This window comes from Sciurus carolinensis, chromosome 6 (genome assembly GCF_902686445.1).
Source record: "Sciurus carolinensis chromosome 6, mSciCar1.2, whole genome shotgun sequence".
In the NCBI taxonomy this organism is placed as follows: domain Eukaryota; kingdom Metazoa; phylum Chordata; class Mammalia; order Rodentia; family Sciuridae; genus Sciurus; species Sciurus carolinensis.
Genome location: NC_062218.1, coordinates 99,656,164 through 99,682,532, shown reverse-complemented (window position 1 = coordinate 99,682,532; position 26,369 = coordinate 99,656,164). Strand labels below are relative to the sequence as shown.

General features: G+C 37.4%; 2 protein-coding genes across 2 annotated transcripts; both read right to left on the bottom strand.

The window, feature by feature from the left end:
- Positions 1-939: 939 nt before the first annotated feature.
- Pcdhb15 (protocadherin beta 15) lies at positions 940-15,077 on the bottom strand. Its single transcript, XM_047556524.1, has 2 exons — positions 12,437-15,077; positions 940-3,103 (listed from the first exon to the last, which is right to left on the bottom strand). The coding sequence occupies exons 1-2, from the start codon at positions 15,009-15,011 to the stop codon at positions 3,087-3,089; spliced, it is 2,592 nt and encodes an 863-aa protein (XP_047412480.1). The 5' UTR covers positions 15,012-15,077; the 3' UTR covers positions 940-3,086.
- A 410-nt stretch (positions 15,078-15,487) lies between these two features.
- On the bottom strand, positions 15,488-19,832 carry LOC124986710 (protocadherin beta-18-like). Its single transcript, XM_047555321.1, has one exon. The coding sequence runs from the start codon at positions 19,727-19,729 to the stop codon at positions 17,387-17,389; it is 2,343 nt and encodes a 780-aa protein (XP_047411277.1). The 5' UTR covers positions 19,730-19,832; the 3' UTR covers positions 15,488-17,386.
- Between the last annotated feature and the right edge of the window lie 6,537 nt (positions 19,833-26,369).

Genomic DNA, 26,369 nt, shown 5'->3' with positions numbered 1-26,369 from the left:
TCTAACATCTTTATTTAATGAAAAGAAACAAGGGAATTATGTAAGGATAGTTCAATGTATAAATGAATCAGCTAAATAAATATAGTATTTTTGTGATCTCTTGTTATTGCAAAAACTGAGGATGCTTTCAGAATTATGGTTTGGGTCAAAAAACCAAAGGAACTAGTTAGAAGGATTTTCTGGTGGCCAAGTTATAAGAACTTTATCAGCAAAAATGGACCAAAGCGTATGCTTAAAGTAAGTCCATAAATGCCATGAGTATATAGTACAAAAAATTAGTATTTTCCCTTCAAATTATTATATTATAATAATTTGATTTTTAGTTTATTTATTGATAGCTGTGCAAGACTTCACTGTCTTAACTATTGCAAATATTCAGTATGTCCCACAGATATATCTCTTCTTCATTTCTGCATTCCAAATCTGAGGTCCCTTTTTGGTTCACCTCTAACCTATATACAATAAAGAGGATTCTAGAAAATATAGTTCTAAACTTCATATAACACAAGCCAGAGGAACAATTATTATCCCTAGCTTTCATTCTTATGACTGCAAGTTCTCTCTTTTCAGTGTGAAATGTGTCCAACTTATTGTAGCAGAATACAAAAGGATACTTGACTGTCAGATGAAACTTCCCCTTTTTATAACTATACATTTTAAAATTTCTATCAACTACCAATTGACTGAAACATTTAGTTGTATACTGTACTAGCTATGATAATACTGAAGACATATCTTTCAATGGCAAATATCAATAACCTGAAAAATTCCAAGTTCTCTTACCAAGGAAGAAGGGAAGAATAGACATCAGGTAGGAAAAACCCAGATTCCACCATAGTAAGCAAGGAAAAACTCCAACAAGTATCAAAGTCAATTATAATATGATCACATGAATTGACAATAATAGAAATTAATTAAAAACAATAACAAAACTAATTTCAAAAACATTTATTTGCAAGTTAAAATAGGCTTTAAGTTAGCCATAAGTCCAAGGAAACATCATAGTTGAAATTAATCATTTACATGAGTGAACCATAATATATATCAAATGTTGTGTGATAGGTGAAAGGGTATTAGGAGCAATGGTCATTACCAAAGAGGTTTTTATTAATAAAAAAGTTAAATTATGAGCTAGGGGTCCACTTGAAGAATGAGATACTGGCAAAGCAATTCTATACTTTCATTTTAAATATTTCTCTTCCAAAATAAATTTCCTTATGCATAAATATGAAAGCCACCTAAAGGTTTTCCCACATTGGTTATATTTATTGGGTTTCATTCCATTGTGAGTTTTCACATGCCTTTGAAAGTATGAGTGAAAATTAAAGGATTTTCTACACTCTTTAGTCATAGCTCCCAGTATGAGTTCTCACTTGCTGGCTAAGCAATGAGAAAGACTGGAAGTCTTACCTACAATTTTATATTTGTATGATTTCTCTTTAGTGTGTGTTTTCACATGCACTCTAAAGTGTTAGTAATTACACTGTACCACATTTCTTACATTTCTGTGGCTTATCTATAATGTGAATTTTTGCATGCCTTTGAGAGAACAAAATACAAGTTGGGATTTTCCTATACTCCTTATAATAATAGGATTTCTCTCTAGTGAGAATTTTCATGTGTTACATGAGGAATGAGGAGCAACTGAAGAATGTATTAATCACGGTTCTCCAGAGAAACATATAGAAATAAATTAGAGCGAAAGATAGAAGGAGGAGAGAGAGGAAGCAAGAAAAAGAATTGGCTCATATAATTGTGGAGGCCATGAAGTTCCACAGTATGATTCTGCAAGCTGGAAAATCAGCTAACCTGGTGACAAAGCTCAGTCCATGTCCAAAGACTTGAGAACATGGGTTGCTCTTTGGGCAAGTCCTGGTTTCTAAAGGCTGAGGAAACTGGAGTTCTGACCTTCCAGGGTAGGAGAATATATTGACTTCTCAACTTCAGAAGACAGAGAAAATGCCTTTTTCCTGTGCCTTTTTCTTGTATCGGTTCCCCCAAGCAAATGGCTGGTGCCTGCTCTTATTGGGTGAGTGTGGATCTCCCTTACTCAGTCCACTAATTCAAATATCAATCTCTTCCAGAAAAACCCTCACAGATACACTGAAAAGAATGGTTATTAGCACCCTATACATATCCCTTAATCTAGTCAAATTGACATCCGAAATTTACCATCCCCATGTTTCCCTTCAAAGGGCAATGCACTGTAAATGTAAAAATGAATGAGGGATTCATCACATTGTTTTTAATCATAAGGCCTTTCTCCAGTGTTAGTGCTCACATAGTTACTACAGGAGGAAGGGAAACTGTAGAGTGCCTCACATTTCTTGTATGTATAGGATTCTTTATCAAGTTTTCTCACTTATATAGTAAGTCTCAAGGAATAACTGAAGACTTTCCCACATTAGTTTTATTGTTGTCTTTTCTCCAATGGTAGTTCTAACGTGTACATTAGGAAAGTGAAATATAAAGACTTTCTCTTGTTGTTTTATATTCATAGAATACAAATCCAATATGAGTTCTCACATATTGCCCTAAAGGATAAAGGGCAATGAAGGTTTTCCCACAATTTTTAGATTCATTGAGAATTTTCACAGGCATCAAAGAAAATGGAAGAATTCTTCACTTTTTTTACATTCATAAGGCTTATCTTCACCATGAGTTGCTAGCTGTACAGAAGTGAATAAAGAAAAAATATAGTCTTTCTTACATTTTGCATACTCATAGTATTCTACCCCAATGTAAATTTCACATAAGACCTAAGATACAAGAGGCATTTGAAGTATTCCCTATATTCCTTACATTGATAGGATTTGTGCCCAGCATGTGATCTCATATGTGACTTAACCATCAATGAGTACTTTCTCACATTCACTGAATTTATATAATTCCTCTCCAGCATGAGTTCTCTAGTGCATATTTAGATTTGGAATTGGGCTGTGGTCCTTTCCCCACTAATTAATCTCATTATATTTCTCTCCATTTTGAAATACTTTTTACAGTGCAAATATTAAAATCTTTTTGAGAGATTTTCCAATTTGCTTACACAAAGAAGTTTTCTCCATATGAATTCTCAAATATCTCTTCTATGTCTTGTGCTGATCTGTGCCAAAGAAATAAAGATGAGCATTACAAAATTGGAACCACTTCAGATTTTAAGTGAAGTATCATAATACTAATTTAAGGTAGAGCATGATAAGAAATGACTGTGTCTTGTTATGCTTAGAAGAAATATCCCTGAAAATGTCATAACTAAAAAGTCAAGGATATAAAATGAAATACCAAAACATACACAATGAAGCCAAAAGAAAACAGGAAATTAGGGAAAAAAATGAATGAAAACAGAGGATATGAATAAAAAATGAAGTAGAACAAATAATTATATTACATATGAATCAAATAATCTTCTCAATTATTCTTTTGGTAAGAGGGACTGAACCCAGGGGCACTTAATCACTGAGCCACATCCCCAGCCCTTTTTCATATTTTCTTTAGAGACAGGGTCTCACTAAGTTGCTGAGTCTGGCTTTGAACTCATAATCTTCCTGCCTCAGCCTTCTATGCTGGAATTACAGGCACATGCCATTGTGCCTAGCTCAGTTTTTTCACTTTGAAAGCAAAAATAACAACACTGGATAAGAAAGCAAAATCTAATTCTATGCTATTTACAAAAATATGTGGTTTAAGTATAAAGACAGGCTGAAAGTAAATGATGAAGAAACATATATCCTGGAAACCCTAAGCATAACAAGAATGGGATGACTATTAATATTAATATTAATATCAGACACAGAGTAACTAGGGACTAAAAGTAACATTTCATAATTGTGACTATCATTCACCCAGAAAATAAAGAAATCCTACTCATATGTGCATCTAAAAAAATACATGAGGTACATGAAAGGAGAAATAGACAAATTTAAACGCATATTTGAAAAATTTAACACTCTTCTAGTAATTACAGAACATGTAGTAAAAAAATAAAGAAAAATTATACAACAATATTAAGCAACTTAATTTAATTGATATTTGTAAAACCCCATACCTAACAATTACAGAACACACATTTCTACACCTGGGAAGCACACCAAGAAAACTCATGTCCAATTTTTAAAAAAACAATGCAATACATTTCAAAGGATTTAAAACATACGGAGCTTGTTTTCAGACAAAAACAGAGTTATTTTGGGTACCAAAATAATATTCTTGCACATTTGTAAATTAAGTAATATACTTCTACTTGACCTTTGAGTCAAAGAAGAAAACCAATTGATAAGTAAACTCAAACTGAACAGTAATGAAAACACAACATAGCAAAATTCATGAAATGCAGCTTAAGTAATGTATATAGAGAAATTGACACTTTTCATTTATATTTTTATATATTTTAATTTATATTAGAAAAGTAGGGGGCTTATAGTTATCAACCTAAGCTTCTGGAGAAGTTAGAAAAATAAGAAAAAAACTAACACAAAGAAGATAAGAGAAAGTAAAACATAATAGTAGAAATCAATGAAATGGAATATGAAGTTAATAGGCAAAGTAATAAAGTTAAGGGTTTTTTTTTTTTTTTTCAGTACCGGGGATTGAACCCAGGGCCTTGTGCTTGTGAGGCAAGCACTCTACCAACTGAGCTATATCCCTAGCCCCTGTTTTCTAAAAAAATTAATGAAATTGGTACTCTCACATCAATAGTGATACAGACAAAAGAATAAAAATATATCACCAACATCTTTAATGAAAGAGGAGCATCACTATAGACCCTAAGTACATTGACAGAATAAGTTATAAGTAACTCCATGCCAAGAAATTCAACTTTAGAGATAGAATAAAAACATTTTCAAAAACATGTTACTAACTGGCAGAGGAGAAAACAAAATTGGAATTGTATATCTAAGAAATTAAATATGCCCATTCGAGATCTTCCCAAACATTATAAAGTTTATTCATGAATGGCTTCAGTGGTAAATTCTATCAAATACATAAAGCAAAAATTAATAAATGCTTGACACAAAATCTTTCATTTCATAGGGGAAGAGTAAACAATTGTCATCTCATTTTATGAGACCTGTAGATTCCTGAAACTAAAGCTTGACAAGGGCATTGAAAGAAAAAAAATTGTAGACACACATCCCTCATGAAATAGGTATACAAAATCAATGGATGAAATAGAAGCAAAAATTCTCAAAGAATTTGTGCACAGAATCTATCTGATAGCTAAAATTTTTCACACTGCTACACATGTCATACAGAAGAAAAAGATGAACAATTCATCTGGTAAATCATGATCATACAGGTGCAGTTCTATTCCAAGTCTGCAAGACTTTAGCTCAACAGTTCCGTTTCATACCCTTGTATTCTTCACCATTGCTCCTGTTATTCCATATTCAGAATATCAAAGGATCTGTTTCAGATTTTCCTACTTAAATTCCACCTATGACTGTCATCAATACCTCAGAGATGACCCATTGAACTTGCATCTTGAAATCAACCAATAACCAGAACAAGTTTGAGACAAATGTCTAAGACAAAAATTTTTTTTACTATGCAGATATATTTTCTGACATAGATTTTCAGAAGTCTTTGAGTTTAGCAAATAGTAGAGTATTTTCTTTCTTTTTTTACTCTTTAAAATTCATTCTAATTGGTTCAGACACAAATTTTAAGGGATCACTCAAAAAATTAGTAGCATAGATAAGTATCACTTAATGCAATAGCCTTTAAAAACCTGTTAATGCAAAATTCCATGAACAAAAAGAGTAAATTTTTAAATAAAGAAAGGAACCATACTGCACTTACACACATTGGCTTTACTGATGTCAACTTAATCCCAACCCTAATTGATCTTACTGTCAACTTTACTTTTTCCTGATCTCATTGAGGAAAAAGTGACCATTTCTGTTTTATAATTTCCTCTTCTGGGGTGCTCCTTCAAGGCCAAAGGGTCACCAAAATTGTAGATTCAATAATGTTGGGATTATCAAATTCACAAAGAAAAGTTCTTTTAGTTTGCAAAGGTGATCTCTTCTATATTTTTTGCCAATGCCAACTTTATTACATTTATTCAGGCATTAACAGAAACAAAAAGTTATGGAAAAACAATTTTACTCTGACCTGTATCTGTGCATACAGTGCCTCATCACTTCCTACTAAGCCACTCTTGGACCGCGCCCCCTGCCACATATTTACCCACATACAGGCATGCACACAAACACACACAACAAACAAATGCTTTGAGTGCAGCTGTGGAGTTCTAATATTGTTTGAGGCATTACCATTCATGTATTATGATAAAGTTTAATTTTTAAAATTATTCTGATAACTGGAAAATGTTCAAGATATTTCAGATCAATGTAAGAAAGATAAAAGTAATACTGATTTAGAGATAGATTTGCATTCTATACTTTAAAGTATTTGTGAAGTAAGAAAGGAGTAGTACAAACATGTTTGGAACCATGGGTCTATTTAATTAATTAATTTATTTTTATGTTTTGGTACCAGGACTGCCTAACCACTGAGCCCCAGCCCCAGCCCATTTTTTTAAAAGTTTTTTCCCCTCCACCCCCACCCTCATCTGAGGGTCTGGGGATTCGAACCGCAGCCCTTGCATATGCTAGGCAAGCACTCTCCAATATGAGCTATTTCATCAGCTCCCCCAGCCCATTTTTAAAGATTTTTTATTTTGAGACAGCATCTCACAAAGTTGCTTAGGGTCTACCTAAGTTCTGAGGTTGACTTTGAACTTGTAATCTTCCTTCCTCAGCTTCCCAAGCCACTGGGATTATAGGCATGCCCCACCATACCTGGCTGGATTTATTTTAACACATTTTTGTGTATGAGAAGTTTAGGATTAATCCAACTATGTTGTTAGGAAAAAATAAAGAGAAAGACCAAATCTAAAAATACTAGTAGTAAACTTCTTTCTCTGACTTGGTATTCAAATTAATATTATCTTGAAATTGGCTTGTGACAGTCACCTAGAGGAGATGGTATTTGCTGTTCTTCAGCCCATTAACAGACATAATGGAGACTATAAGTATGGGACCAAATTCTGAAAGTGCTAGAACTCACCAAACATTTTAAACACCCCTTTACCATAACACTTTTATTATATCATAACATTTTTATCATATAATATCTGACAAAAGTGATCACTGCAGTCAGAAACAGAAACAACAAATCCACTTAATTAGTTCATTTCTTCCTTTGGTAAATTACTAAGGGGGAACAGCTAAGTGTGTGAGGAGAAAATCCACTAAAAACACACAAAAGCCAGGTGTATAAGGTAAAATGAATGTTCCATGGGAGATTTGAAGGAGATATAGATGCTACAGGCCTTTCTGATCCCATTCTATAAGGAAGCCCCATCAATGACCAGCACTCCAGGTAGTCTGCTTTGCCTCTGCAGGCAGTTTACAGAAATTCAGCATCAATATTGAGTTACCATTTTTACCTAATACCAATTCATAGACAAATGCCTGGCAGTTCAAAGGATTTGAGCTACTCTGTTGTTATAATTGTGAAATAAAATTTCTTTAAATTTTGTGGACACAAAATAATAGAAGAATTACAAAAGAAAACTGATTCTCTTGCCTTCAAATGACTGGTATTGATGAATATTGACATCCACAGACATTTATTTGCCTATATTTATTCTGAGAAGGGCATCCGTCTCCTACCCCAATTACAAGCATGTGAAACAAATGAGAGCAGTCATATTACTAAACACACACACACACACTGATGACTCCCACTTCCTGGTCCAATTTTTGAGCTAATATAAGTTCACCAAGATTTTTGAATTTGGGGCTAGAAAAGGCATGAGCAGCAATAGAAATAACTGAATTATAGGAGGGCATTTTTCCCCATGTGGAAGAAACTGGCCTTTAGTAAAAGAAAATGAAACCAGCAGATAGAATAAAAGAGAAAAGAACAGACAGGAGAGAGCACACACTTTTTCAAGTCCTATTTCTAATTGTTTTTAAGGCCTTACTCTTTAAACAGTTTGATTGTCATATATATCTCAAATTGCATTATATATTCAAACATTATCTCAATAAGTTGTTCCCCCATCCCTGGAGCTAGTTTGAATTGGGTTTCCATTGATTGCAAACAAGAAAATTTAGACTTTAATACAGAGGTATTAAGTTTGAAAGAGATCTTTCTGGTTAGTACATTTTCTGCAACTATAAAATTCTAAAAGTTGTGTTTAAAGCAGAATGTGTAGAAGAACATACTGTTTTCAAACATGACTCTGGATGTTGAAAGCAGTAGAGACAATTTGGGGAGAAATATATGGGGACAAGCTAGTTAAGTAAAAAGTTCCTTCAAGAAGTTATGCTCAGGAACATCTTTAAACTCCCTTATTTGGGTCTGGAGGAGATAGAACAAGAAGAAAAAACTAAACACAAAGAAGATAGGAGAAAGTAAAACATAATAGTAGAAATCAAAGAAATGGAAATCTGAAGTTAATAGGCAAAGTAATAAAGTTAAGGGTTGGTTTGTTTTTAAAAAATTAATAAAATTGGTACTCTCACATCAATAGTGATACAGACAAAAGAATAAAAACATATCACCAACATCTTGAATGAAAGAGGAGCATCACTATAGACCCTAAGTACATTGACAGGATGTTATAAGTAACTCCATGCTAAGAAATTCAACATTAGAGATAGAATGAAAGCATTTTCAAAAACATGTTACTAACTGACAGAGGAGAAAACAAAATTGGAATTGTAGCATATCTAAGAAATTAAATTTGCATTCCAGATCTTCCCACACATTATAAAGTTTATTCATTTATTAGGTCAGAGTTTTAATTACTGTCAAATAAAATATAATCAGAAAGAGACAGAACTTGGTCCAAAAATTTCATTTTTTAAATTTCATGTTGAAAATTTTTTGGTACCAGGAGCTTAATTTAAAGGTGCCCTACCAATGAGCTGCATCCCCAACCCTTTTTTCATTTCTGAGTATTTGAGACAGAATTTCATTAAGTTACCCAGGCTGGCCTTGAACTTCCAATTCTCTGCCTCAGTCTTCTGAGTATTCAGGATTATAGGCATGTGCTTCATGTCAAATATAATGTCCAAACAATGTTGAAATATTTCCTGAACTATCCATTTGTGCATTTACAAAAATATGATGTATTTTTTTCCAAATTCCTCTTCAACCAAAAAAATGTAATCATCCAAAGGCAAGTAAATACTGGGATGTTGTAGCATCAGAAACTCCTCTATGCCCAGAAATTTGAGTTCATCTGAGAATTTTCCTGCCTGTTTTGGTCAGCTTTAAAAAAAAATACAGTGATCAAAAGACCTCACAAGAACAACATGGAAGACGGAATGTTAATTTGTGGCTCACAGTTTTAGAGGTTTCAGTCTGTAGATGACCAACATCATAGTTCTGGGCCCAAGGTGAACAGAACATCATGGCAAAAGGGTTTGTTCGACAAAAGTGGATCAGGACATGGCAACAAGGAAGCAGAGAGAGAGCTCTGCTCAACAGGGACAAAATATACACCCCAAAGGCATGCCCCTAGTGACCTATTTCCTCCAGTCATATCCGACCTGCCTACAGCTACCACCCAATGAACCCAGTGGATTAATTGACTGATTAGGTTACAACTCTCATAATCTAACCATTTCACCTCTGAACCTTCTTGCTTTGTTTCACATGTGAGCATTTGGGGAATATCCCAAATCTAAACCATAACATTCCACCCCTGGTCCCTAAAAGCTTGTGTCAATCTCACAATGAAAAATATATTTGGTACATTTTTAAGGTCCCCTTAGTTTTAATAGTTCCAGTATTACCTAAAAAGTCCAAGTCTCAGTCCCCTCTGAATCTCAAGGAAAACCCTCAGCATGAACCCCTGTAAAAATCAAAAGCAAGTTACATTTATCCAATGTATAATGGCACAGAGTAAATATTTATATTCCACAAAGGAGAAATAAGGGCATAGAAAAAAGGGATGGGTCCAAAGCAAGACTGAAATCCAGCTGGGCAAATAAGTTCTGAAGTTCCACATCCAGCATCTGGGGCATATGGCATCATGGTGTTATGTCCGAAGGCTCTGTTCCTGTGGCCTTGCTGATTGCAGCCCACAGAACCTCTCTCTTGGCTTGTCTCTGCTCAATTCCTGCAGCTTTCCTTAGCAGATGTTCCACATTACTGGCATCCCTTAATCTCGGGGATAGCCACTGCAGCTTTGACTTCCTTCTCACATTCTCATGCACTGCTCTTTCAGAGGTAACAACAGGGACTCTGACCTGCTACACTTTGTCTGACCACCCAAATATTCCTTTGAAATACCAGTGGTATCCTGTATGACCCCCTCACTCCAGTATCCTGCAATCCTGCAGAATCAGCACCACATGGTTGATGCTAAGGTATGCCACCATGCTGAGCAGCAGCCAGACCTCCTAGGATCAAGGATGCAGCAGCCTCTTAATGCAAGAGTGACCAAGCATAGTGAAACAACTCCCTGGGTCTCCCCAATGCAAGCAGGGTTCCACAATGGTTTCTTCTTAAAGGAATTTTTACTTATACACGTTTGAGCCTGAGATGGGTGTGGTTTTGCCAATTCCAGAGAAGTCCTCAGTCATCTTTCCTATCATCTCTTTGTAAAGTACTTAGGATATCCTTAGTGTGCTAATGTATTTAACAACCAAAACTTTCTTGACCTCAGTTTTACTTACACTTTTCTGGCCAAACTTCAAGTTTTTCAAGTCTTTATGCTCTGCTTTCTGCTTTCTGCTCCTGATTATCACAGTAAATTTGTTTAAAAGTCACCAACAATATCCTTACCACCCCCTGAATATTGTGCTGTCCTGAAATTTCCTCCACCAGATTAACTAGGACATCACCTTTAAATTCAGTCTCACAGAAAGTCTCAAGACATGGACAAAATATAGACAACTTTGTTGTCATAATGTAACATGAATGGCCTCTATTCCAGTTGCAAATAGAGTCTTCCTCCTTTGAAACCTCGTAAATCTAGTATTTACTATCCAGAAGTCCTATCAGCATTCTGGTCGTCTGAGATCCCACTAGAATCATCCATTAAGCTTTGCTTAAAACATTCTAAAGCTTCTCCAGCTTGCATCTCTAACCGTCTCCAAATTCCTCCCCCTACAAACCAGATTAAAAGACTTGTGACCACATGGTCAGGTTAGTCCCAGCAACAACCCCACTTCTCTGTACCAATTTCTGTTTTAGTCAGTCTTTTCATCACTGTGACCAAAAAACCTGACAAGAACAGTATAGAAGAAGGAAAGTTTCTTTTGTATTCACAGTTTGAGAGATCTCAGTTCATAGATGGCTGGCTGACTTCATAGCTCAAGATGAGAACACCATGGTAGAAGGGCAAGATGGAGGAAAGTAGATCAGGACATGGCAACCAGAAAGTAGAGAGTTTTGCTCACCAGGGACAATATATACTCCAAAGGCATGGACACAGTGACCTACCTTCTCCAGTCACACTCTACCTGCCTACAGTTACCACCCACCTAATCTATATCAGTAAATTAATCCACCATTTAGGTTACAACTCTCATAAACTAATCATTCCACCTCTGAACCTCCTTTCATTTTCTCATACATGTGCTTTTAGGGTACATCTCATATTTGAACCATAATACTGCCCTAGTAAGGAACAACTGCAAAAATATGCATCACTTGATCCTAGAGTCTGTTTGTCTTATAAGAACATGTTAAACATGGTCAATCTGTGTATAAATAGACTGTTAAATAATTTTATCAGGATCACAACTTCAGTTAGAGATGTCTATAGGTCTTCTCTGCATTAATTTCTATAAGAAAGAATAGGTGATACAATTGTATTTTATGACCTAATATGCATTTGAGAGGGAAAGCCTAATGATTGCAAGTGTGAAATTAAAGTAAGTAACTTGAAATGACACATATGGCTGCCTATTTGACAGGAAAAATACAAACAGGGAGCTTGGGAAGAAAATGGACATTAATGAACATGAATTGATTACATACCAAGTAGAAATAGCATAATTGAAAAGTTATAACTGTGTAAATAATAAAAACTAAAAGACTTCCAGATTTAAAAATAAAGTATAATAAAAGGAATCATACTTTTAATGTAGTATAATATAGTGAGAAATATAACTTTAAAATTTGAGTTAAGATTATTAGAGCAGGGTAATACTCATATGATCCTTTGGAATAAGTACTAAGAATTTAATCAGGAAATACAAACTTTCCTGATATAAAATAATTACTTATAATAGAAAAATTGAAAAAATAATTATACAGCTAACGGCAACAGAACAAAGAATAACAATGCTAAAGTCTACTAGAAAAAAGAAAAACGAGTAGAATTAATCATCACTATGGAGTTAAACAGGAAAATGAAAAGCAAAAGAAACAAAATTAATGTAGCCAGAAGAGAAATTTCAAATACCTAAATTATTCTGGAGGGTTGGAATATCCTCTGATTTCCTTCCACAGTGTTGTCTCAGAATATTGGGTAAGATAGGCTTCAAAAATTTGAACTCATTACTCTCAGAGTCTCCTCTCAGACACACCTCATACTGATAGCTCTGGGACAAGGTCCCAGTGCCACTGACATCTACCAGGTGACCAGCGAAGTGGCTCTCAGGCACAGAGCACACACCCCGCGGCGCCGCCCTGCGCCGCCTGCACAGCCTCACCGCCACAAACACCAGCACCGAAAAGAGGAAGAGCGACGACACCGAGGCCAAGGCGATGACCAAGTAGACTGTCAGCGAGTCGGCCTGCGCGCGCTCGGGCGCCACTTCCGGCAGCGGCAGGTAGGGCTGCGAGAAGCCATCCACCAGCAGCACGTGCAGCGTGACGCTGGCAGACAGCGGCGGCTCGCCATTGTCCTTGACCAGCACCACCAGCCTGTGCCTGGCCGCGTCGCGCTCGCTCAGCAGCCTGGCGGTGCGCACCTCGCCATTGTGCGCCCACACGCCAAACAGCCCGGGCTCCGTGGCCTTGAGCAGCTGGAACGACAGCCAGGCGTTCTGGCCCGAGTCTCTGTCCACCGCCACCACCTTGGTGACCAGGTAGCCCGGCTCTGCCGCCCTGGGCACCAGCTCGGTGCAGGGCGCAGAGGCGTTCTGCAGCGGGTAGAGCACGAAGGGCGAGTTGTCGTTGTCGTCCAGCACCACGACGCGCACCAGCGCCTGGCTGCTCAGCGCGGGCGAGCCTCGGTCTGTGGCGCCCACGCGGAACTCGAACGCCTGCAGGGCCTCGAAGTCCAGCGCCCTCAGCGCGAACAGCTGCCCGTTGTCCGCGTTGATGGAGACCAGCGAGGCGAGGGGCAGGTGCGGGTCCTGGGGCGGCAGCAGCGAGTAGGTCAGCTGGGCGTTGCTGCCTGAGTCTCTGTCTGTGGCGCTGACGCTGCCTATGTGCAGGGCGGGGCTGTTGTTCTCGCGCACCGACAGCGTGTAGGACGTCTGCGAGAAGGCAGGGGCGTTGTCGTTGACGTCGGAGACGAGGATTAGTATGCTGTGCTCGCTTTTCAGCCTGGGTGTCCCCAAGTCGGTGACGGTAATAGTGATATTATACTGAGCTCTTGTCTCTCTATCCAGCACTCCTTCTGTTACCAGTCTGTAAAAATTCTCAACTGAAGGTTTCAGCTTGAATGGAACATCATCTTGGATGGAGCAAACCATCCTTCCATTTTCCCCAGAATCTCGGTCCCGAGTCCTAAACAGAGCCACTTCTGTCTCAGGGGAATTTTCAGGAATAGGGCTAGCAAATGATGAAATAATTAGTTCTGGGGAGTTATCATTAACATCCAACACTTTAATAGAAACAGAGCATTTTCCAGAAAGTCCCCCGCCATCAGATGCCTCTATATCTAGTTCGTATGACGATATTGTCTCAAAATCTAGCATTTTAATTAGTCTAACTTCTCCTGAAAGGTTGCTTAGCCCAAAAGTTTTTCCTATCTCCTCTGAACTATAAAAAAGCGAGTATGTTATCTGTCCATTTGCTCCAGCATCTAAATCCCTAGCAGAGACCTTGACAACTAGGGAACCTAAAGGGCTATTTTCTGGGACCTGCACCTCATAGAGTGTCTGCTCAAACTGAGGGGCATTGTCATTGACGTCCAGGACCATGACACGAATCTGAGTGGTACCAGATCGTGGTGGAGAGCCGCCATCCAGCGCTGTCAGGGTTAATCTGAACTCACACTGTTCCTCGTGATCCAGCTCTTTGTCCAGCACCAGCTCCGGGTATTTCCGGCCATCTCCCGGGTTGGGAGTGGAAATATGGAAGTAAGAATTGGGGCCAATATTGTAGTTTTGAATGTTGTTGTTGCCCACGTCCAAGTCCTGAGCTTTTTTCAGAGGAAACACAGTACCAGGAGGGCTACTCTCTAGGATTTTCAGGATCATTTCTCTTTCAGGAAACTCAGGAGAATGATCATTTACATCTCCCACCAGGAGCTCAGCCCGAAATACTTCCATCGGTTTTTTCAGTAATACTTGGAAATGCATTATACAGGGCTCAGTGGGGCCGCATAGCTGCTCTCGGTCTAATTTTTCATTTAATATCAACTTCCCGGTCTGCAGATCAAGCTGCAAACGTGATTCGTTATCCTCAGAGACCACCCGGGCTTTCCGCGCAGCTAACTCCCCAATTCCTAGCCCTAGATCTTTGGCTAGGTCAGCCACAAAAGAACCGCTCTCAGTTTCCTCCATCACAAAATAGCGTCGGGGTCCCCAGTCTGCCTGAGCCACTCCCAGTAAGAGAAAGAAAATCAGGACTTGCCTTTGTTTGCGAACCCTTCCGGCCTCCATCTTTACTTCTGCACACACCTTTGCAGGAGCTGGGGGCCAGCAGTACCTTAGGGAGCAATGGGACTGAAATATTGGTCGATCTTTCAGTTGATAACCTGTCCGGAAAGGTAGGTAAGCAGCATTCTCTGGAGACTTACTGGTCTGACTCTGCTTACAGGCTTTTCTTTTATGGCTGGAGATCTGAAGTAGAGTTCCTAGCATTTATTGGCTTTTGTTTTGAAGCTTTAGCCTGCAGCGCCACCATGCGTTAATTTTTGCTTCAAAATGAATCGCTCCAGTGGCTCCATTCTTTATCTGACTTTAGAAGTTTGGAAATTGGGGGAGAGTATGTAAAAACTAAATCATGCAATTATATTTCATTCCTTCATTCAAAGAAGTGTTATTGACTGAAAGATACATCAGTAAACAACCCAGACTTGACCTCTGTAGTCTGGGTAGGAGTGCTCTGAGGAAAACTGAGATGTGAAAGGAGTAATAATAGATCATTCATCTTGTAAAATTAATGACACATAGGCATGTGATATTTTAAAGTCTCAGCAATATCCTTTGTCCTCGATTTTCTTTCAAATTCTAGGTGACCCATGTACCAATATTATGATTCTTATTGGTTGAATTACATCAAGAAAAAAATCCACAAGTTTATTCCAGTTTATGATACCCTCTTCATATAAAGTGAGTTAAAATTTTATAAAATATTTCAATAATAGGAAAATGCATATGAAGGGACTTCCTATATATCTTGCTCTGTTTTTTCTCCATAGCATTTATTATCTGTCATAGCATAGATGTACATATTTATTTCTTTCCTGTGTCACCAATGAGTGCTAGAACTTTATTTTATTCACCTGCATCACCCAAGTAATCCCTGGCTCATAGTAGATGCTCAACAAATATTTGTCCAATGGACCAGTGGATAAATCACAATTAATTTTAAAATTCTAACAGATGGATTCTTCACCTACATAAACATTCCTCCTTTTGCTGGGATCCCAGTCCATTAGATAAGTTGAATTAAACAAGACAGAATGTTCCCAAGTATCTATTTTCTATGAACTTTTGAAGAGTCATTTAAAATAATTCAGAGTGATATAAAATGTCTTGTCATTGAATGGTAAAATATCTTGGCCCTTTCTAACCAAAAAGATACATTGTAAAAAGAAATAATATAACAATAAGGTTATGAATATCCTACAAATAAGGTATACATCTCTTTTAAATATACATTTTACATCATCAATGGCATTTCACACAAACACTATGATACACAAACATTATGGTACTAATGATATTCAAAAGCTCTTTCTTGTATAGCAGAATTTTCTAAGAATTTCTATTAAACACTTGGAAAGCACATTTGGAAACTCCTTCAGTTCTTCTTAAATTACAGATTTTAACAGAACTTGTACATATCCCTTCCACTCTACTAATAGTCAACAACCCTTTTGATTGCAGATGATATTATGGTAATATAAAACTTTATACTGAAAACCTCAAATTAACAGCAAGGTCTAATTTACCAATATATACAAGAATATCTAAACATGCTTTTTAACAAGAAAAAAACCCTCACTTAGCTATCTTAGAGGAAAGTTATTTTTAATAATACCAGGACATAAAACTAATTAGGAGGGAATGAAACATCTGTAACAGGAAAATCTACACCTACACCAAAGTTACTTTTTTGATATCTCATTCCTTCTTGTCTCTCAGAGTATTGACTTTTTGTACTTATTTCACATATTTAGCCAACATAATATCACATGCAATGCTCAAGATATTCTAATAATTATATGCTGAGGGTTGATATATAAAGCGTAGGAAAGACTTTAAGTTTGAGAGAAATTATAGTCTTTCCCATTTAATCCTCCTATAAAATAAAACCATGAACTTTGGCAGATATTTCTCCATTTAAATATGCTCCACATGAAAGCATATTATCAGGTTAAACAAAATACATACTAATAATTCATTACATTATGCTTGCTTCAAAACATCAAAAGTTTAGAAAAAATGACTGGAAAACAATGAAATAGAGAATGAGGCTGGGGTCATATTCCCATCAATACTATTTGATGTTGAAATGTTGATAAATAAGCTGGGTACAGTGGCCCATGCCCAGCAACTCCAGAGGCTGAGGCAGGAGGATCACATGTTCCAGGCCAGCTGAAGCAACTTAGCAAGGTCATAAGCAACTTAGAAAAATCCTGTCACAAAATAAAAAAAATAAAAAGGTGCTGGGGATGTCCTTCAGTGTTAAAGCACCTATAGGTTCAATCCCCAACACTAAAAAGTAATGTTGATAGAACAGATATACTTGCAACTTTACAGTAACAGTAGAGTTGAAGGTTCATTACCATCAAGTAAAAATGATAAAGGAAAAGGAAACAATGGGAATACACTAGAGGAAAATTTCTTATTAACTAGAAAAATGAATGAAAAACACTAGAAAAATTTACATGAACCAAAAATATAATGGAGACACATTATATTTAGAAAGAACTTTAACCTTCATTCCAAATGATCTCAAAACCAACAGACTACTAATTATATCCCAAACCATTTACAAAGCTAGAATTTTACCCTGTGTCATTCACAGTCCTTTGATGGTTGTGCTTAATAGACTGCAGGAACTTGAAATCGTTAGTCCCTGAGCCTTCCTTTAGACACACTTCATACTGGTAGCTCTGAGACAGGGTTCCAGTGCCACTGATGTCCACCAAGTGGCCAGGAAAGTGGCCCTCAGGCACAGAGCTGGGCGCTGCCCTGTTCCTCCTGCACAGCCTCACCGCCACAAACACCAGCACCGAAAAGAGGAAGAGCGACGACACCGAGGCCAGGGCGATGACCAAGTAGACTGTCAGCGAGTCGGCCTGCGCGCGATCGGGCGCCACTTCCGGCAGCGGCAGGTAGGGCTGCGAGAAGCCATCCACCAGCAGCACGTGCAGCGTGACGCTGGCAGACAGCGGCGGCTCGCCATTGTCCTTGACCCGCACCACCAGCCTGTGCCTGGCCGCGTCGCGCTCGCTCAGCAGCCTGGCGGTGCGCACCTCGCCATTGTGCGCCCACACGCCAAACAGCCCGGGCTCCGAGGCCTTGAGCAGCTGGAACGACAGCCAGGCGTTCTGGCCCGAGTCTCTGTCCACCGCCACCACCTTGGTGACCAGGTAGCCCGGCTCTGCCGCCCTGGGCACCAGCTCGGTGCAGGGCGCAGAGGCGTTCTGCAGCGGGTAGAGCACGAAGGGCGAGTTGTCGTTGTCGTCCAGCACCACGACGCGCACCAGCGCCTGGCTGCTCAGCGCGGGCGAGCCTCGGTCTGTGGCGCCCACGCGGAACTCGAACGCCTGCAGGGCCTCGAAGTCCAGCGCCCTCAGCGCGAACAGCTGCCCGTTGTCCGCGTTGATGGAGACCAGCGAGGCGAGGGGCAGGTGCGGGTCCTGGGGCGGCAGCAGCGAGTAGGTCAGCTGGGCGTTGCTGCCTGAGTCTCTGTCTGTGGCGCTGACGCTGCCTATGTGCAGGGCGGGGCTGTTGTTCTCGCGCACCGACAGCGTGTAGGACGTCTGCGAGAAGGCAGGGGCGTTGTCGTTGACGTCGGAGATCTCTACTGTTACATTGTGTGTGGTTTTCAATCTGGGTGTTCCAAAATCTGTGATAGTGATGGTGAGAGTATATTCAGTTCTTATCTCTCTGTCCAGTGGGTGCTCTGTTACCAGCATGTAGAAATTCTTGAAAGTAGGCTTCAATAGAAAGGGGAGGTTGTCTTGAATTGAGCAAATCATTCTCCCATTGTCCCCTGAGTCTTTGTCTCGGATGCTGAAAACAGCAACCACCATCTCTGGTGAAGAGTTTTCTGGTATGAGGCCAGTAAGAGATGTCATAGCTATTTCTGGTGGGTTGTCATTCACATCTACAACCTGAACTATAATGACTGATTTTCCAGAAAGACCCCCACCATCAGTGGCCTGAATATTTATTGTATACGACTGAATAATCTCAAAATCAAGAATTGTTTTCAAATGGATATTACCAGAAATTGGGTGGATTTCAAATGTTTTCCGCACATCTCTAGAGATATGGGAAAATGAATAGGCTAGTTCTCCATTTATTCCTGCATCTAAATCTGTAGCGGACACTGTGATTATCAAGGAGTCAACAGGGCTGTTCTCTGGGACCTGCACCTCATAGACTGGTCTCTCAAACTCTGGGGCATTGTCATTGATATCAAGAACCACAACTTGAATCAGTGCAGTCCCAGACCTGGGTGGGGACCCACCATCTGAAGCTGTCAGAGTTAAAATAAGTTCAGGCTCCTTTTCTCGATCCAGAGATTGGTCAATTACCAGCTCTGGGTATCTTCTGCCATCATCACTGTCTTGTATGCTGAGGTGGAAGTAAGGATTGGGGCTTATTGTATAGGTTTGAACACTATTTCTTCCTACATCTAAGTCCTGAGCACTGTCCATTTGAAATGAAGTTCCTGGTGTAGTACCTTCAGAGATTTTTAGGAGTATGTTTTCATCTAGGAACATGGGAATGTGATCATTTATATCTTCGATCAAAAGCTCAGCCCGAAAAAATTGCAAAGGATTTTCAAATAATACCTGGAAATGCAATATACAGGGCTCAGTGATATCACAAAGCGCCTCCCGGTCCAGTTGTTCATTTAAAAGCAAGTTTCCAGTCTGCTGATCCAATCTCAAGTAAGGTTTATAGTCGTCAAAGATGACTCTGGCCCTCCGTGTAGCCAGGTCTTCCACACTGGAATCCATATCTTTTATCACATTAGCTATAAAGGAGCCAATCTCCATTTCCTCAGCCACAGAATATCTCCAGGTCTCAGAACACACCAAAGACCCTCCCAACAAAACAAAGAAAAGCAGCACTTGCCTTATCTGCTGAGCAATCCTCTTTTGCACATCCATGGCTTCTTAGTTGAACTCCTTTCTGTGGAAACGTTTCAACTTGATCTCTAGCAGCTCTGGGAGTTGCTCCTATAATGTGGACTTTTGGCAATCCATAGATTTGCAATCCTGTCTGGAGGATGTTGATGCCCTGTTTTACTTAGGAAAACCTTCTTTTTCTTGTTTACTCTAGCATGCTTAGTTCCACTGATTAAGGGAAACCCGAGCAATCTGCTTTTATGAAAATTTCTGCATCTTATCCTGCAGCGCCACCATGTGACTCTGCAGATTTTCAGGTTTTAGACAAAGGCAAATAAGTTCGAGACAAAATATTATTTATGTGTTTGCTAATTTAAATTATATTTTCCCGTATTCCTATTTTCCTTTCTGAGTTGTGTTTTTATGACATATGATTCTCTTATCATTCAGTCATTAACACAATAAACCACAATCTGCTAGAACTGTAGTAGATATAAAATATTTAAAACGTAGTCCCTTCCTCAAATAAGTTATGATCTCTTTGTGAAGACAATAAAGATAGTTAAGAGGACTCTTGCATACAGTTGACTTAGAAAGTAAGAGGTTCCCAGGAAAATAGGGAATAGGAATTTAGAGGTTTTATCTAGTTATTAGTTAATACTCCAGGAAGACAGTAAGAATGATGTTATGCACTTGAAAATGAACCTGGCATATTCAAGTAGGTGTTTCTGGTAAGTTGGCCATTTTAGGCCAAATACCATTTACTTAGGGATACTCCATTGGAAACTTACCTGGCAGGATAAAAAAACAAATGCTCAACAGTAAATAAAGTAAGATAATCTATATCCAGATCATGACATTAAAAGTTGAAAAAAAAATGAGACTTCAGTTTAGTTGTGAAACATCATTTTGTAGACCCAGAATTTCCAGGGGAACAATTCTAAAAATTTTATTTATTTATTCATTAATTTGTTCAGCAGGTAATTATTGAGCATATACTTTGTGCTAGGCATGACTACAAGTGTTAGGAATGGAATGATAACCAAAGTTCCTACCATGAAAGAGACATACAGAATAATGATCAACTATTTAAAATAGAGCATAATGCCTACTACAATAGGGAAAGTTCATACTACTATAAGAGGATAGATGAGGATCCCTTAGCCAAAATATAGAAGTTCTGAGAAGATAGAAGTATATTATAAATCGATACATAAAAATTGAGTAGGAGTAATACAAACAAAAATTGGGTATGCGATAAAAATTTCCAGGCAAACTGAAAACACAATTATGCAAATCCAAAATGGAAGAATGGAGATAAGATCTATATGACTGAGGCACACAGCAAGATGAAAAAATGGCAAGAAGTGAATTTAGAAAGATAGAGTTTGTAAGGCATGTCAAGGCATTTGGACTTTACACCAGTGCAAATGCAAGATTATTAAAGGGTTCCAAACAGAAAAGTGACATAATCATAGTTTTATTTTTTTAAAAGGTCATCTTGTTTCAGAGTTGAGAGTAAATTAGAAAAGAGTAAGATTGAAAGAATAGAGACTGATTAGAATTGGTGGCAGTAATACAGGTAAGAGGTGATTTTGGCCTCAACTAAAAATGTAGCACTGTGATTGTATTATAATGATGAAACAATATGAGATGTGGTGATAGAGTACATGTACAGAAAGGGATAGGAAGGAGTAAAAATAAATGTACTTTGTTTTCAAGCTTAGGGAACCGAGTGGTTGTTAGGGAACCAAGTGTGTTGTGCTATTTTCTGAAATAGTAAACAGAAAGGGGAGAAGGGGAATGGGCACTGAGGTGGATAAGATAATTTTAGTTTGAGGAAAGGAAATTTTTAATTTAAAATATGTTGAGTTTGATGTGCCATAGAGAATATATATAGTTATTTAAATGATTTTTCATTACATAAATGAAGTTGAGGAAGGAGGTTTGAGCTGCAGAGACAAATTTGGGATTTATTGGTGTAAATGATGATTGAGAAGGCCCTTCAAGAAGGTAAATTACAAATTTTGCTTTCATAAATTATGCAGCTCAGACTGAGTATAACTCTGGTAGAACACTTGCCTAGCATGCTTGAGAAGTGCTGGGTTCAATCCTCAAAAAATAAAAAAAAGCAGCTCTTCAATCCAGAATTGTGGCAAGGGATGGGCAAAGAGGAAAATTGTAAGAAGTTTTATTTGAGGCATAAAATGTCTTTATATCACTTCTTTCCTATGGTCTTTTAAACATTTCTTCTTTTTAGATATACATGACAGTAGAATGTATTTTGACATATTATACATACTTGGAGTATAACTTATTCTAATTAGAATCCCAGTCTTATGGTTATATATGATATGGAGTTTCGCAGCTCATGTATTCATATATGAGTATAGGAAAGTTATGTCCTATTCATTCTACTGTCTTTCCTATTCCCATCTTCTCATCCTTTCCTTTCATTCTCCTTTGTCTAATCCAATGAACTTCTATTCCTCCCTCCCTGCTTAGTGTGTGTTCATATCCACCTCTCAGAGAGAACATTTGGCCTTTGGTTTTTTGGGATTGACTCATTTCACTTAGCATGATAGTCTCCAGTTCCATTCACTTATCAGCAAATACCATAATTTCATTCTTCTTTATGACTGAGTAATATTTCATTGTGTTTATATGCCACAATGTCTTTATTCATTCATCTGCTGAAGGGAACCTAGGTTGATAATAGCTTAACTATTATGGATGGAGCTGCTATAAATATGGATGTGGCTGTGTCACTATAGTATGCTGATTTTGGCCCTTTGGGTATACACCACGGAGAGAGATAACTGGGTAAAATGGTGGTTCCATTCTAAGTTTTCTGAGGAATCTTCATACTGCTTTTCATAGTGTTTGCACCAATTTGCAGTCCCACCAGCATTGTTAGAGTGAAACTTTCCCCCCACATCCTCACCAACACTTATTGATGCTTGTTTTCTTGATAATTGCATTCTCACTGGAGTGAGATGGAATCTCAGTCTAATTTGTATTTCTTTAATTGCTATGGTCTTAATTTAAAACTAAACTATTTCAACTTGATATATTTATTATTGATTATTGATATATTTATTATCATTAACTTGATTTTATTATTGATGACTTATATACCATGTCTGTTTAGGCAGGAAAGTTTACTAATTTCAGCACATTGAAGATATATCTTTCTTTCTTTTAATTTCCATTGCTACTGTTGGAGCATAGACATCAGTCTATCATTGGTTTGAGTGATAGATGTCCTTTACTATGGCTCTTTAAAGAAAGACTTATGAAATTTTATTATAATGTTTCTATGGATGGATAGCTTTTTGGTTTATCCTGTTAGGTTTATTTAAATGTTTTGGGTCTATACATTGATGTTTTCATCAGTTCTGGAAACTTCCCGGTCATTATTTCTTCAAATATTTGTTCTAATTCAATCTTTCTCATTTCTAACTTTGGAATATGGTTAAATATATGTTAAACCTTTTTACTCTGTCCTACATTTCTCATCTTTTTTTCATTTTATTAACTTCCTGAGATGCATGTTGAATGGATTATATTCTAACCTATTTTTCACATCACTAATTATTTTGTTTTATCTAATTTTTTAATTAAATATTTTATTCCATTTTAATTTTTTTTAATTTAGGGTATCAACTTTATTGTTATAACATAAAATAAGTTGTTTATATAACCAGTTACAAAGTAATCATTTAAAAGACTTTAAAACAAGTACAAACCCCAATTTCTTTAAGTCTTAGTTTCCCTAAGTAATTAAACCTAACAGACAAAAGGAAATCTTGATAAGAGCAGATCAGTGTTTCAGACTTTGCTTCACATCAGTACATTAAAATTTGATTAACTTTGAGTGTGATAATTATAGCCAGTTTAATCACATACACAAACTTTTTGAGATTTACCTTCCATCAACCTTATACAACTTACTTAGACATTATACAACTTTTTTACAACCTTAATTTTGTCCTTTCTTTCATCTTGGGCTTTAGCGCAAGAATATTACTTTACCATATTTATCAAAATATTTTTGTCCAGAATATTTTATTGTCCAGAAACATTTCTTTTACCTTCTACTTTTCCATACTAAAATATATTTCCATACCTATAACTTTCTTGTATCTTTTTTATAGTTTCAGACCCTTTCTTAAATTCCTATTCTGAAACAATTCTTATGAATGCTATTTATGCTTTTAATTTACACACACAAAAAAAATTCATCCCATGAGAGGGTCAGACAATCTGGCAAACATATGAACTGTGCCTTTGTTACCAAAAGCAGACCCCAATGCCAATCCAGTAAAGAGGACATGGGAAAAAGCAAAAAGAAGTTTTATTGCTTTGCTAACTAAGGAGAAACACAGGGGACTCCTGTCCCAGAGGCTGTCATTTTGCCCATCAATCAGAGCAGGGGACTTCTTAAGAGGTAATTCCACATTTTCTGTCCGGAATTGATTTTGCTTGTTAGTTTCTGAGAACTTCTGGTGCCATCACCAAGACCTAAATTACTTTGTTTTTGTGCTGAAGGACAGATAACTCTGCCGAGGATGGGAAAGAAAGATAATCCTGTTTCCTGAGATTAGAGAAGAGGAGAGATTAGGGAGGAACAGGGAGAGAGGAATAGAAAGAAATATGTCCATTAAAAAAATGAGTGAGTCACAGTGGCAGAGCAGCAAGAGCTATATTCGAAGCATAAAGTGAACCATTGTTACACATTAATCTTTTTTCTCCCAGGTTACATTTGAGGGGTTGGAACACAGGATATTTTTGAATCTGGCTGTCTCCCTTAACATTATCACAATGCCAACAACTTTAAGTGAATACCCCACTGTGAATTGTACCCCAAAGTGTGCTTTTTCTTACACTAAGTATATTGATATTCAATGGAAGGGTCCTTTCCATCCTTATCTTTAGGCTTCCTTGAAGATCCCTTTGCAGAGGCAGATGGTGAAGGGTATTGTGACTTTTTCTTCAAAGTAGACCATGATGGAGCAACCTGTATCGTTCAGGGCTAGAATGCTGGAGATCCCCAAAGCAAAAGAAGCTTAGGCAGCTCTCCATTTTAAATTTTGTATTAGCGTTTTTCATTTCTATTTGGTTCTGTTCTAATCTGTCATGTTTTATAATTTCTTATTCCCTGCATGTCTTCAAGTTTAACTTTCATTCAATTAAAATGGTCAGGTATTATAGACTATCTGATAATTACAATATCTGAAGTGCTTATAAGTTAGTGTCTGTGTTCTTTTTTTACCTGCTGGCTCTCACTCATGGTGTCGTGTTTCTTGTTTTTGTAGTTGTCTTTAACCATGTTCAAGTTAAGGAGATTAGAAATTTGAAACTTATGCAACTTTTGCAGAAGATCTGTATTTGAGTATATTAGAACCTTGGAACACTACTTGTTGATGATCACAAATCAAGTTTAAGGCTAAAAATCAAGTTCAAGGCTGAAATTTCTCACAAGAGCTCATCCACTTCCAGTTATTAGGGATCCATGCTTATTAATGGGAGTGTCTTCTGTAAACTTCTCACTTTGTTAGGCTTTGATTTCCCTCCTCATATAAACCATGGGAATGGAGTTTCAAATTTTCCAGGATTCCAAATATTCCCAGGGAAAAAGTAAGTTTTGTGCTCATTTGTCTTTCTGAGGTTTCTTTTAACATTCACTTTCACCTGATAATATGAGTGTCTTAATAGCTAATTGTTTTCAGTGAAAACATTGACCTACATAAATTATTCCATCCTTATGGAATAAGGTAAAGTCTCAGGCATGTTGCTACAGTTCAAAGTTACAAGTAAACTTTTAGCTTTTATGTATGAGCAATTGATCTTTTTGAAAGGCTACAGAAATGATATATATTGTTAATCAACTTCAACTGATCAATACCAAATCAACTCTATAAGGATGCAATCAAGTTAAACAACCTCTTGGGAGAAACAACTTCTATTATTTACATTGATATTAGTTTCTACTTTTCTTTGTAACCCTGCTTCCCTCAAATACCTGTATCTTATCTCCTATGTCCCACATATATATTCACCTATTATCCCTTATATATTCTTTCCTATATCCATTCTTTCTTCTCTTCTTCCAATATGTGCATTTCTATATTTGTAAATTTCTATAAATAGAATATATTGTATATAGTATGGATATATTTATATCCTTGTCCTATAAATCTCAGTCTCTTTTTTTCTATATTTTTAATTGGTATATTATAGTTAGACATAAAAGTGGAATACATTGTGATATATACATACATGCACATGACATAGTTGGGTAAATTTCATTCTGTTGTTCTTCCCCTTTCCCATCCCTCCTCCCTCCTCATTGTTACCCTTCCTCTGCTCCACTGTTCTCACTTATACTTTCATAAGAACCCCTCTTTTAATTCCTATTTCTCACTAGCTTCCACATATAAAAGAAAGCATTTGACCTTTGAGTTTTTGAGTCTGGCTTATTTCTCTCAGTATGATGTACTAAAGTTCTATCCATTTGCCAACAAATGACATACTTTGATTCTTCTTTATGGCTTATTCAAACTCCATTGTGTATATATACCACATATTGTTTATCCAACCATCTAGTAAGGGACACCTAGTTTTAGCTATTGTGAATTTGCTCATCTAAATAGCAATATGCACATATTACTATAATATG